Source organism: Somniosus microcephalus, chromosome 3 (assembly GCF_052327205.1).
Source record: "Somniosus microcephalus isolate GS21.2 chromosome 3, FLI_Smic_1.0, whole genome shotgun sequence".
Taxonomy (NCBI): Eukaryota; Metazoa; Chordata; class Chondrichthyes; order Squaliformes; family Somniosidae; genus Somniosus; species Somniosus microcephalus.
In genome coordinates, this window is record NC_140989.1 from 230,548 (window position 1) to 242,553 (window position 12,006).

The window sequence follows — 12,006 nt, forward strand, 5'->3', positions numbered from 1 at the left end:
ACTGATGGGCCGGCTTCCTCTTCCTCCTCTTCGAATTCGGATTCGCTGACAGTGGCAGCTTGAGGGCCCGCCTCCTCACCTGGCGATTCACCATCTGAAAGCAGGGAGGCACAAGAGTAGCTTTAGAGTGAGGACAGGGCGGCAGCGAGGGAGGCATGAGTGCTGCCATGCACTGCATTGGTCGGACAGTGGCAAAGGATGCTGATCTGAGGCGCAAGTGGAAAGAGAGAGGTCAAAAAGGTGATGCCCTTACCATTGGTGCCTAGAACAGGGTCGGCATCTCCACTGGCAACGGGGCCAATCAGCCGGCCTGCCATAATGCGCTCCACACGCTGGTCGAGGTCAGAGAGCTCTTTGACGTCAGGACGGCCTCCCCCGGTCTCACGTAACTTCCTCCGGTTGTGCGCCACCTTGGCCTGCAAGAGAAAGGACGGCCTCTAAGTACAGTGTGAAGCCCTGATCTTGTCTGCACTGCCTCCCATGGTGAACTGGCCCTGACAGTGTGAAGCCCTGATCTTGTCTGCACTGCCTCCCATGGTGGACTGGCCCTGACAGTGTGAAGCCCTGATCTTGTCTGCACTGCCTCCCATGGTGGACTGGCCCTGACAGTGTGAAGCCCTGATCTTGTCTGCAATGCCTCCCATGGTGGACTGGCCCTGACAGAGTGAAGCCCTGATCTTGTCTGCAATGCCTCCCATGGTCGAATATCTTGTACAGTGTGTAAAGTGCTGAATGTGCAAGTGATTTTCATGACAGTCCCATAGCTGCTGGATGAGGGCTGGCCATTAGGGCTTTCAGGTCCCTTTGCCCATAAACTGAGGTGCACATGCAGGGATGAGGAGGACACTGGAAAGGGTACTCACCCTGACAACCCGAGTGAGGTCGTTGGAACTTTTTCCAGCATTGCACAGGAGTCCTGGCAACCACGCTGTTGGAAGTCACCCTGTTTGAGACCTCCCTCCAGGCTTTCCGGTAGGCGCTGGGCAGCGGCCTCCTGCCACCTTCTGGGAACAGAACATGGCGCCTGCGCTCCACTCCGCCAACCAGCACCCTCAGGTCACCGTCGCTGAAGCGCTGCGCTCTCTCCCTGGCCTTCTCCATAGCCCTGGGCGTTGTGCAGATGAAGCAGAAGTGGTCAGGCCTAGCTTGAGGGCTGCAGTGTGCAGGGCGTGGCAGCCAAACAAATCCACCCTCCCCCTTTAAGAGCTGACCGGTGCCAGAGTGTCTGCCGTCAATCAGCAACTCGCCGCACCTGCGCTGCGCCCGGCCTCGGGGGTATCGCTCAGCACCGCCGGCTTAGCGCCTAAAGATAGTTGTGCATCGCCTGTTTTAGCGCAGCAGCAACCTCTTGGGGCGATGTGACTGAATATCGGCGAAGGTGGCGCGAACTTGCGCCGGGCGCAAACTTTAGCGGCCGCCCGACTTTAGCGCCCCGAACGTGGCTATACTGAATTTCTAGGCCAATGTTCCTAATCGCTGTGGACTCCCATTCGAAATGGCCAGAGGTCATCAAAATGTCCTCCACCACCACAGAGAAAACTATTGCAGTCCTACGGACCATCTTCGCCAGGAATGGCTTGCCAGAACAGATTTGCTCCGACAATGGGCCACAGTTTGTGTCAGAGGATTTCCGAAGGTTTCTGAGGAATAATGGGGTGAAGCATTACACATCTGCCCCATATCATCCAGCCACAAATGGATTGGCTGAGAGGTTTGTTCAGGCCTTTAAAAAGGCCATACAGGCAATGCATAATGACGACATACCACTACAACACAAGGTGGATAATTTCTTGTTTGCTTACTGGAATGCGACACATGCAGTCACCAACCAAGCTCCAGCCATAATGTTCTTCAACCGAAGGCTAAGATGTCGCCTGGATTTGCTCAAACCAAACATAAGACGAGATGTTGAGGATAAGCAATTCCAGCACATAAATGAGAAGCCAACCAGGAGCTTCAAGATAGGGCAACCAGTCTTGGCCCACGACTACCGAACAGAAAAATGGCAGCCAGGAACGATATGCACACAGCAGGGACCACTAATGTACACAGTGGACGTTGGAGAGAGCATCGTGAGACGCCATGCTGACCAAATTCTAGAGTCACAGGAACAAGCCAAACCCATACCACGAGCAGGTGCACCTGGTAATCAACCCGAAGTACAGATTGCGTCTACCTCAGAAGCAGTGGTATTGGAAGCTGACGAACCAACCAATGACAATGAGCCAGAATCAACTCCGCCGCAAGAACAGGATACTTGAGAAAGGCGTTATCCAGTCAGGATCAGGAAGCCTCCTCAAAGACTGAACTTATAAATGATTATTTCAGTTGATGTATATAGTACAGAGAAAATTGTAACTGTAATTAGTTATTATTTAGTTGTTAAATGAATGTTATGTACTGTTTATCTAAAAGGGGAGGAATTGTTGTGTATGTACCTTTAAGAGAAGAACTGATTCTATACTGCAGTACCGGCAGTGACCACCCTGTATATAAAGCCATAGCAGGCTTCTGTATTTCAGTCTTAAGTTACCCTCTGTTCAGTAAATACCTGTTATTATTGTTCTCCTGCAGTCCGTGTATTATTTATACTCGGACACTACATGATCGACTACTATTCTAACTATCCTGAGATGGCGCTGCTCTCAAGCACATCAGCAAGCAGTGTCATAATGCATGTTAAATCCATCTTCGCCAGACATGCAATTCCCAGGATTGCCGTTAGCGACAATGGTCCGTGCTTCAACTGTAAACTTGTAAACTGTAAGGAGTGGCAACAGTTTGCAGCACATTATGACTTTCAACACATCACATCCAGTCCTCTGTATGCTCAGTCGAATGGTGAGGCAGAGAAAGGTGTTTAAGTTCTCAAACAGCTACTGAAGAAAGCAACAGAAAGCAAGTCTGATCCTTATCTCAACCTGCTGAGCTACCAAGCCTCCCCTTTAGACTGTGGTTCTTCACCTGCTGAACTCCTAATGGGTCGCAAGTTGCACACCATGCTACCCTGCTGTGCAAAAGAAAAGCAGAGTAAGGAACTGAGATAGAGACTTCAACTGTTAAAGCTGAAACAGAAATCATACTATGACAAGTCATCCAAAACTCTGAAACCATTGACAAGGGTTGATGTTGTCAGGATTGAGGATCCAGATGCATGGAACAGGAAAGCTACAGTTCTTGAGGAAGTAGGACCAAGGTCATACACTGTTAGAACTGAGGAAGGACAGATTCTCAGGAGGAATCGCCATTCCCTCCTGAAAACACAAGAAACTATCCAAGAGCAAATCGATGACAATGCCGCAATTGAATCTTGTCACTCACCACCAGAACAATCTAACACAAACATACATACAGGCTCTCATGAAAACACATCAGACTTACCTGTGCTGAGAAGATCCACACGTGAAGTAAAAAAGCCTGATAGACTTAATCTTTGAGCACAAAGAAAACTATAATAAAAGAATGAAAAGCTTAGAGTTCATAAAGTAAAGCTTTGAAAATGTGTTGACTGTTGTGAAGATGTTTATGTCGTTATGATTGATTGATATTGATTTTGTTTAACCTCTAAGGGGGATGTAATGATCAGTAACATGTCATTCTAGAATGGTACACTAGGTGGAGCTGTATGTTTAGTGGTGGGCTACCCACAAGGCGGTAGTCAAGATGGATGCCTGTACACTAGTCCACATGGCTGAATAAATGACTAGCTCAAGCTAGCTGTTCATAATGAAAACGTCTATTTATTTATGAACATAACATAAGCTATAGTCACAAATTCAAGGAATTTATTCACATCAACAGAACTCCAAGACTGAATTACAGCTTTTAAATCCCTCTTCATCATTTCTAATTATATATTACTAGCAGATCGCCCATGGTTTTTGCACATGGCAATTCAGATGTTGCGCAGTTTTATAACAGTAGTGTTGTATTATGTAACATGTAATGTATTATTCTGCTACTGAGATGGAGCTGTGATGAAGGTGACCTGTCCCTTTTAGGCCACCAAATCCAATTCCTGTAAATATGCAGTCAATTAGAATTATCGTTGGTACACATAGTTTGCAGACAGCCAGGTGCTTGTAAATTTTCAGTTCTCGGTCAATCTGTAAACTTGCTGAGGTAAAGCTAATATTGAGGTTTTTTTTTTAATGAAGCTATGTGTATATGTGTTTGTGTGTGAGATAAAAAGTGAGGAAAATGAGTGTACAGATTTTGATTGCACACTTTTGCAGCTTTTGTTTTGCATTCTATATATTTCATCAAGTCTATTAAGCTGAAGGGAACAGAAAAAATAGAGACTAGTGTGTACGTGTGTGAGTGAGAGACTTTTTTTTATTTTAATGTTAATTCTGTTTAAAAGAAAAGTTGAATATTGCAGACAACTAATTATCTCACCTGTGTTTTGTTGAAAGAAATAGTAAATGCTAATTGCTTACACTTACGAGACAGATTATAATTGCTGAAATCTATAAGACAGAAAGAGAGCGATAAATAATGTAAATTTCCTCATTCTAATTTGATTTATCTTCTATTTTTTTTAAAGTTGATTCTGAAAGTAAAGAAAACCTCTTTGAAGGCAATAGATAGAAGAGTAGGAGAACAGAAGGGTGTGGCAAACAAATTGAGGTTATGTGGGACTCTGGCCTCCCATCACCCAAACTTGAGGGGAATAGAAGCAAGGGAGCGAGGAGGATAGAGGAGTTGAGCAGGTAGTGATGGAAGTGGTGTGGTCAGAAGAGGAGGAGGTAGTGGAAAGGTGAAAGGATAGGGGACATTATGGGAACAAGGGGTTGGGGGAAGCATGTGATTGGAGGAGGAGTGGGAAGGGAGCTGCTGAGGGCTATATTTTCCTCACAACCTCCACCTTAATGCAGTCTGCAGCTGTTGGTGGCTCCTTTCTCTCTGTGCACATCTGTGTACATTTTCTGTCAACCTTTTCCATTATAAATTACTATGTCCATATTTATAATGGAAACTGCTTTTGTAAAACTTGCCAGGTTGCGATTACATCCTCCCTCTAATCGAGACACTGCCACACCACAACTGGTGCAAGGGCATAATTACAGCCTGACAAATTTCCATAAGCAGTTCCCATAATAAACATGGACACAGGAACTTATAATGGGAATACAAAAATAAGGACAGAATGAATGGCTTTAAAATGAGGAATAAATTACGTCTGCGTGCCCTGATCCAATTATCCCAGCCCAGTAACCGTGATTCACTTGAAGACGATGGGAAATCAATTACTAAAGGCAAATAGTAAAGCATTTTACAAGCATTAAATGTAAAAGAAAAGTTAACAAAAGAGTAGAGATAATTACAGAAGCAAAAAAAGGAAAACATAGAAACAGGTGTAGGCTATTCAGCCCCTCAATCTTACTGCCATTCAATTAGATCATGGCTGATCTGTACCTCAATTCCATATTCCTGGATTTAACTTAGAGAAAATAATCTACCTCAGATACAAATCCCAAAATTCATGGCCAATTTGTTTTCAGGTTTTTTACTAAATAAACTTAATTACCTCACATGCTTCTGTGCTTTTCCACTTATCTGCAAGAGAGTGGGACTTCCAAACAACAAATGCTGTCACCTTGGATTATATTATCAAGTATTAGAGTGGGATATCAACCCATAAGCTTCTGACTTAGAGGCAAATGTATTACGAAGTGAGTGAAGATGATACTTTTGATAACAGCTCCATTAATAGTCTTGGTTTCAGACAAGTAGTGCAGGGAGGTAAACTGCAGCGAGGTATGGTAGACCATCCACTAGATTTGGTATGAAGAGAAGGCCTCACCCTAGTTTTTACCAAAGGGGATTTCTGAATTTTCCCAAGAAAAAGGAAATAGAGTTCTTAGAGCGGTTTTCATGTGTACTTTACCAAACATTACTGCTGATTTTAGGAGCCAGTGATAATTGCAATTTGGTATGCCTGTTTTCAACTCGGGGGGAAAATTGGGTCACGCCCCCATGCCTGAAATTCACTGGTAGCGCCCCAAGAGGTGGGGTGCTACTGGAAGCACCCCGCTGCCCTCTTGGGGTGCTGCGAGTGAATATTATGGTGCTACAAGCTGCAGCGCCACGCCCTGCGGCACGTCGCGCCGTGGTACTGCAGGCCTTCCTTCCCATATTAAAGGGGAGGGGCTTGCACAGCGCGACCCGGGGCCCAGCTGAGCCAGCAGGGATCAAAGTGCCGGCAAAAGAGCCTGGCACTCAAGAGAAGTGCCGAGCTCACGGAATGCAGCCGGCACCCCGCAAGGGGGCTGCACAGAAAGCCGGGGACAGCAACTGGGCAGGCGCTGGCAGGCGGCCAGCAACAAAAATGGCCGCCTGGCACCTCCCCTTTAATTTGTGCTGCTCCGGCCGCAGGTAGGCCCCCCTGACCCTGTCGAACATAGCGTCCAGCGGTAAGTCAGGGGGCGCTACTGAAGATTGCGGCCGGGGCGCTGCGCATGGCGATGACGTCATCGGTTACCGCCGCCGTAACCTCCCGCTGAATTTCATGGAAGGCGTTGGCGGCGCCGTGCCCAGGCGCAAGTTTCTCTGCGCCCCGTTAGCGCCCTCTTGGGGCACTAACGGGAGGCGCAAATCCACTGAATTTTCCCATGGTATTTAATTAAGACTGAGACAACCAGGCATTGTCCTTCCGAGAACTATTAGCTCAGACTTCTGCAATACATGGAAGATGCTGAATGAGGAAGTTAGATTGTTTTGTAGAGTCATCCTCATTCTTTGAGTGAAACATCCTCCACATAGTGAGCTCTTCTCAGCTTTGTGTCTCTATATTTATGGTTAGACTGTGTTTTTAACATGTAACTATCACATTTTTGTCTCTTTTAGAAAAACAAACACAATGAGGACGATTTTATTTAAGGGGAGGATCAGGGATTTTAACTCACGGGCCTCCTTTAAATGATACAAAAACAAAATACTGCGGATGTTGGAAATCTGAAATAAAATCAAAAAATACTGTAAATATTCAGCAGGTCAGGCAGCATCTGAGCAGAGTTAACATTTCGGTTGATGACCTTACATCAGAACTGGAAAAAGTTAGAGATGTAACAGATTTTAAGCAAGTGTTGGGGCAGGGAAAGGGGGGAGTGGAGGAAAACACAAAAGGAAAGGTCTGTGATAGGGTGGAAGACAGGAGTGATTAAATGACAAAAGGTATGATTGTACAAAGCAAAAGGAAATGGTAATGGGACAAATAAAGAAACAAAAGATGGGTCCAGAAGAGGTGTAAATGGAAATGGCAGAATCATCAACAGCTGCCATCTGTAAAAATAGGGGCAGAGTTTATGGTCTGAAATTGTTGAACACGATGTTGAGTCCAGAAGGCTGTAAAGTGCCTAATCGAAAGATGAAGTGCTGTTCCTTGAGCTTATGTTGAGCTTCGTTGGAACAGTGTATGAGGCTGAGGACAGAGAGTTCAGTGTGGGAGTGGGGCAGAGAATAAAGTGACAGGCAACCAGAAACTCGATGTCAAGCTTACGGACTGAACGGAGGTGTTCAGCAAAGCGGTCACCCAATCTGCGTTTGGTCTCCCCAATGTAGAGGTGACCGCATCGTGAGCAGCGAATACAGTATACTAAATTGCAAGAAGTACAAGTAAATCGCTGTTTCACCTGGAGGGAGTGTTTGGGGCCCTGGCCTTGGAAGGGAGGAGGTAAAAAGGGCAGGTGTTGCATCTCCTACACTTGCATGGGAAGGTGCTGTGAGAAGGGGAGGGGGTGTTGGGGGTGATTGAGGAGTGGACCAGGGTGTCGCGAAGGAAGCGGGCTGTTCGGAATGCTGTAACGGGGAGGGGAAGATTTAAATGGAGCTTGAAGGACTCCCACCCAAACCTGGCTAGATCCACTACCTCGCTGCCGACAGGGACTGGAGAGACAGGTCCCCAGCACTAAAGTAAATCCTTTTGAGGAAGCTCATGGCTGGGGAGTAAGAAGGAAATGCCTGGCCGGGGTGGCCCAATTTTTTCTCATGGAGCCTAGAAGAGCATACCTGCTCCTCCTGGCCCACAAGGAACCCTAAAAAGAATTAAAACAACTTACCTTGTGACTCTTCTGGTCTTCATTGCAGTTCCTGACGGGTTCAGCCTAGCGGGCAAGGCACCACTACTCTGCTGTGCTCAGGCCTTAGGCTAAAATTGCAGTCAGGCTCAATGACATCATTGGGGCCCAATCTACATATTTAAAGCAGGGTCCTGCTGCCTTCCGGCAGGTGTCCCGCCCAGATGCTGAAAACAGCAGGTTAAAATCCAATCAAGGCAGCTTGATCCCAGCGAGGTAAGTCGTTGCCCTTATTTTAAATTCCTTCCAATGTATCAGCTGAGGATTATACCTTTATATGTCACAGAAAGGAAAAATCATATATCCCAGCTTCATGACATCAAAAAACATCTAAGGGCTCAAACCATGTTTGTGCTCATCCTTGGCTGCTTGCGCTTACTTGTTCATGACATGGAGGATACCCAATATCAAAATTGAGGAAGGCTGCACAAGGTATGTAATCTTATTATCTCTCAATAAATGAAAATGATACAAATTAAGTAGTGTTGAAATCAAATCAATTGAAGACTGCGAGTAGTTACTATGGTATTATTATTACAGATTCATCCTGTTATGAAAGACTATTATAAGAGGATCATATTGCAACTGTAAGCAAAATTATGAGAATACAATATAATAAATCAATTATATTTATAATATTCTCTTTAAATAAATAGAAATGTAATCATTAAAGTTTTTTTTAATTCAAAAGAATTAAAATTTAGACAAAAAAAATCATACTGTACATTAAATCCTTTCACTCTATCAGTCTGATAGAAAAGCAGAGTTTTGGCATGTTCCAGGCTTTCTTTTCTTTTCTGCGCCATATATTTCGCTTCCTCTAAATCTATTTGTTTCCTCTCCGCTTCTTCCTTTTCTTTACGTAGTTTTCTTGAGTCAAGCCTTAATTGTCTTTGACCCTAGGATGCAAATTTTTCTTTTTAAACTTAGAGTTTGAATGCAGATTGTAACATTGCCAACATAAGATATTATTAACCTTTCAAATACAGTACACTTCATCTACCCTCTATGTAATGTGATCCTCAGCAGCCAATTCTGTGTTACAAAGTCCGTTCTATAGTGATGGTCTAGTAATTTTGCATAAAATGTAATATGACTTTTATAGCAGTCCTAAAAGCCTAATATTGAGCATGAATATTCTACAATTGGGTAAAACTGAATTTCAGGCAAATTTTTTAAATTGCAGATTAAGTTCCTTATATAACTTTAATCTCATTATTGATCAATAATATTCACTAACTGAAAATGTTTGGTAGACTTGTTTCTGTCTGGGGAGAAAGAACATCCAGATTGTGTGTGCATAATTTTTATCACAAGGATGCTGGTTACTTAAAGAAACAATTTATATAAAACCAAACTTTTAGATGTCTGTGCCACGTGGATAAAAAATTACAATTTGTGGCGATTTCAACTACCTACTTATCAGGAACCTGTAACAGTGAAATAATTGGTTTGCAATTTTTCTGAAAAATATAGCTGTCAGTATGATCAAAATACTGAAGGCCAGCACTGTCAATGTGACTGATATTCAAGACGATGTCATGAAATACGTGTAAGGATAGGCACGTATAGATTATTAAATAGAATAAGCTAGTTGGTATTATATAGAATTATACAATATTGAGCTAGAGTAGTGTCAGGTTGTTTGGTCAAAACACACTTCAGACAGACACACAGATGTACCAAACAGGCTTCTCAGCACAGCAGGGGCGAGTGTAAAAATGGAATGTCAATTGCTGCATGGACTCCAGTGTAGATATAGGGAATAAGTTTATTTTGCAATAAAGATTGGAAGAGATAAGGGATTGAAAGCTACAGAGAATCCTAACGAGCACTCATCCAGAATGCAATAAACCTAAAAGACATTAATTGACATGTGGACTGAATAATAGCAGCTGACTTAACCACTAAAACAAGCTGACCACTAAGCAAGCTGACCTATCAACAGAAGGTAATGACGTATTGGACCCAATAGTTAACTATACAACGGCACTGTTGTACTTTGGAACTCTATATAGTCTGATCCAGGACTATCAGCAGTGGAGAGAAATCAACTCACCAGCCTTAATGTGTTCTATGCCTGTGAGTTTTTGACAATGATCTCATGGACACTGCATGTAATGGATTGTATTAGTTTGTTTATTGATAAAAGTTATTAATCAGACTTCTTGCTATTTCCTAATCCTTGAACCTACCTTGAGGTGATGGATGGTGAGTATCCTAAAAACCTGACAATATGGAGCTCCATTTCATCTTTACCTTTGGTGTACAAAAAAATATTTCACAGTTTGGTGCATAATGGCTGAAAAATTGGAATGAACTCAATAATGTGAAGATAGCATTTTACTATCTTGTGCGTGGGGATCACCTACAGAGAACCATGATGCTGTGCTTCACTGAACTCACTGATGCAATAAGGTCTGCTATTACATCAACAAGTGGCCATAGTGAGGCAGTGCTAAAATGTGCATTCATGATGGTGTTGCCACTCAGGAGACAGCTGCAGATCCAGACTCTATGATTAGCACCTCTGAGTTTGGCTGCAAATCAACTTGGAATATACGGTACAACACTATCACGGTCTCCCTGGTGAAGAACAGCTTCTGCAGGCTTGTAGCTGCTGACAAAAATTGAGGTATATGTGCCTCTATCCACAGAAGCAGCTGTGGGGATACTTGTGACTGAGTGCCTCTGGTGCAACCCGAGGATCCTTCGATTGGGTCCTCTTCTTCCTTCAAAAAGCCCAAGTACATGTGGATTTCCTTGTGGGGAACTCATAGTGCTATTGTTGTGATTGTAGGAGAAAAATGGCAGCATCTAGATCATTGCCCCAAAGACTGTTGACCATTTAAATGGGGGAAAAAACAGATATAGGTGCAAAAACACCCTTCAAATGCTCCCACTGACCTTACGAACATATGAAAATGGCGGTCAGGAAAAAAATTAGTTGGTCCATCAAGCCTGTCCCATAATGTCTTGGTACAACTAATGCACATCATGACCCCCCATCTGCGCACGCCCCCACCCGCCAGCCACAGTCTCCCGGGAGCAGCAAAAAAAGAAAAAAAATACTTGGTGAATTAGGGAGAAAAAGGACCTGGTATATTCCTTTGTGACCCCCAAAGGTGATCAAACAAGTTCCATGAAATCAAAGTGACTGGAAGACACATCTTCTAATTCTCCACCTACCATTTATATGCTGTGATGGAAGCCACAGTTAAGAACTCATCTAGCTCCCTTTTGAACACTTGCAGCAAATCCGCTCTCACTGGACGAGACTGTAACTTGTTCCAAAAGTTGACGACCCTCTGAAAAGAATTACCGCCTGACATCCAACCTAGTCCAATGCTTACATAACTTATACGCATCTCCTCTTGTCCTTCCTAACTTATCTAACTCAAATAGCATATCCATATCGACCAAATATAATCCTTTCATTATTTTAATGCCCTCAATCAAATCTCTAAGTCTATGTTTTTCTGAAGTAAAACACCCCAGCTCTAAGCTATTGTGGTAAGTAAGGGACTTTAAATTAGGTATCAATCTAGTGGCCCTCCTCTGAACTTATTCCAGGGCCTCTATATCACCCACACTAGGAGGGAACCAAATCTGGGCACAATATTCTCAATGAGGCCTAACCAAAGTCTTACACACAGACAGTATAGTGTTTTTTGTTTTGTATTTGATCAGCCTGACGACATATCCTAGCATTCTATTTGTTTTTCCTATAGCCTCGCGGCACCAGTAGTGCACAGTCAGTGATTCACGTCCAACAATACCTAAGCCTATAAGATGCAACCAATTTCTTATCCAGCCCAAAAATCTGCCTGCTAATGCCACAAGATTATATCTTATTAAGTAGCCTATTGTGTGGTATTTTGTCAAAAGGTTTGTGAAAATGCAGATATACAGTGTCAACCAGGCTACC

The 12,006-nt window shown here is 43.7% G+C and overlaps 1 protein-coding gene across 1 annotated transcript in view; it reads right to left on the reverse strand.

The window, feature by feature from the left end:
- LOC147120775 (cilia- and flagella- associated protein 210-like) overlaps positions 1–12,006 on the reverse strand; it is a 77,219-nt gene that overhangs the window by 42,986 nt on the left and 22,227 nt on the right. The window contains exon 4 of the mRNA XM_085978432.1: positions 8,804–8,977. Coding sequence (XP_085834558.1) covers positions 8,804–8,977 — 174 coding nt within the window. The remainder of the gene's footprint in view (positions 1–8,803; positions 8,978–12,006) is intronic.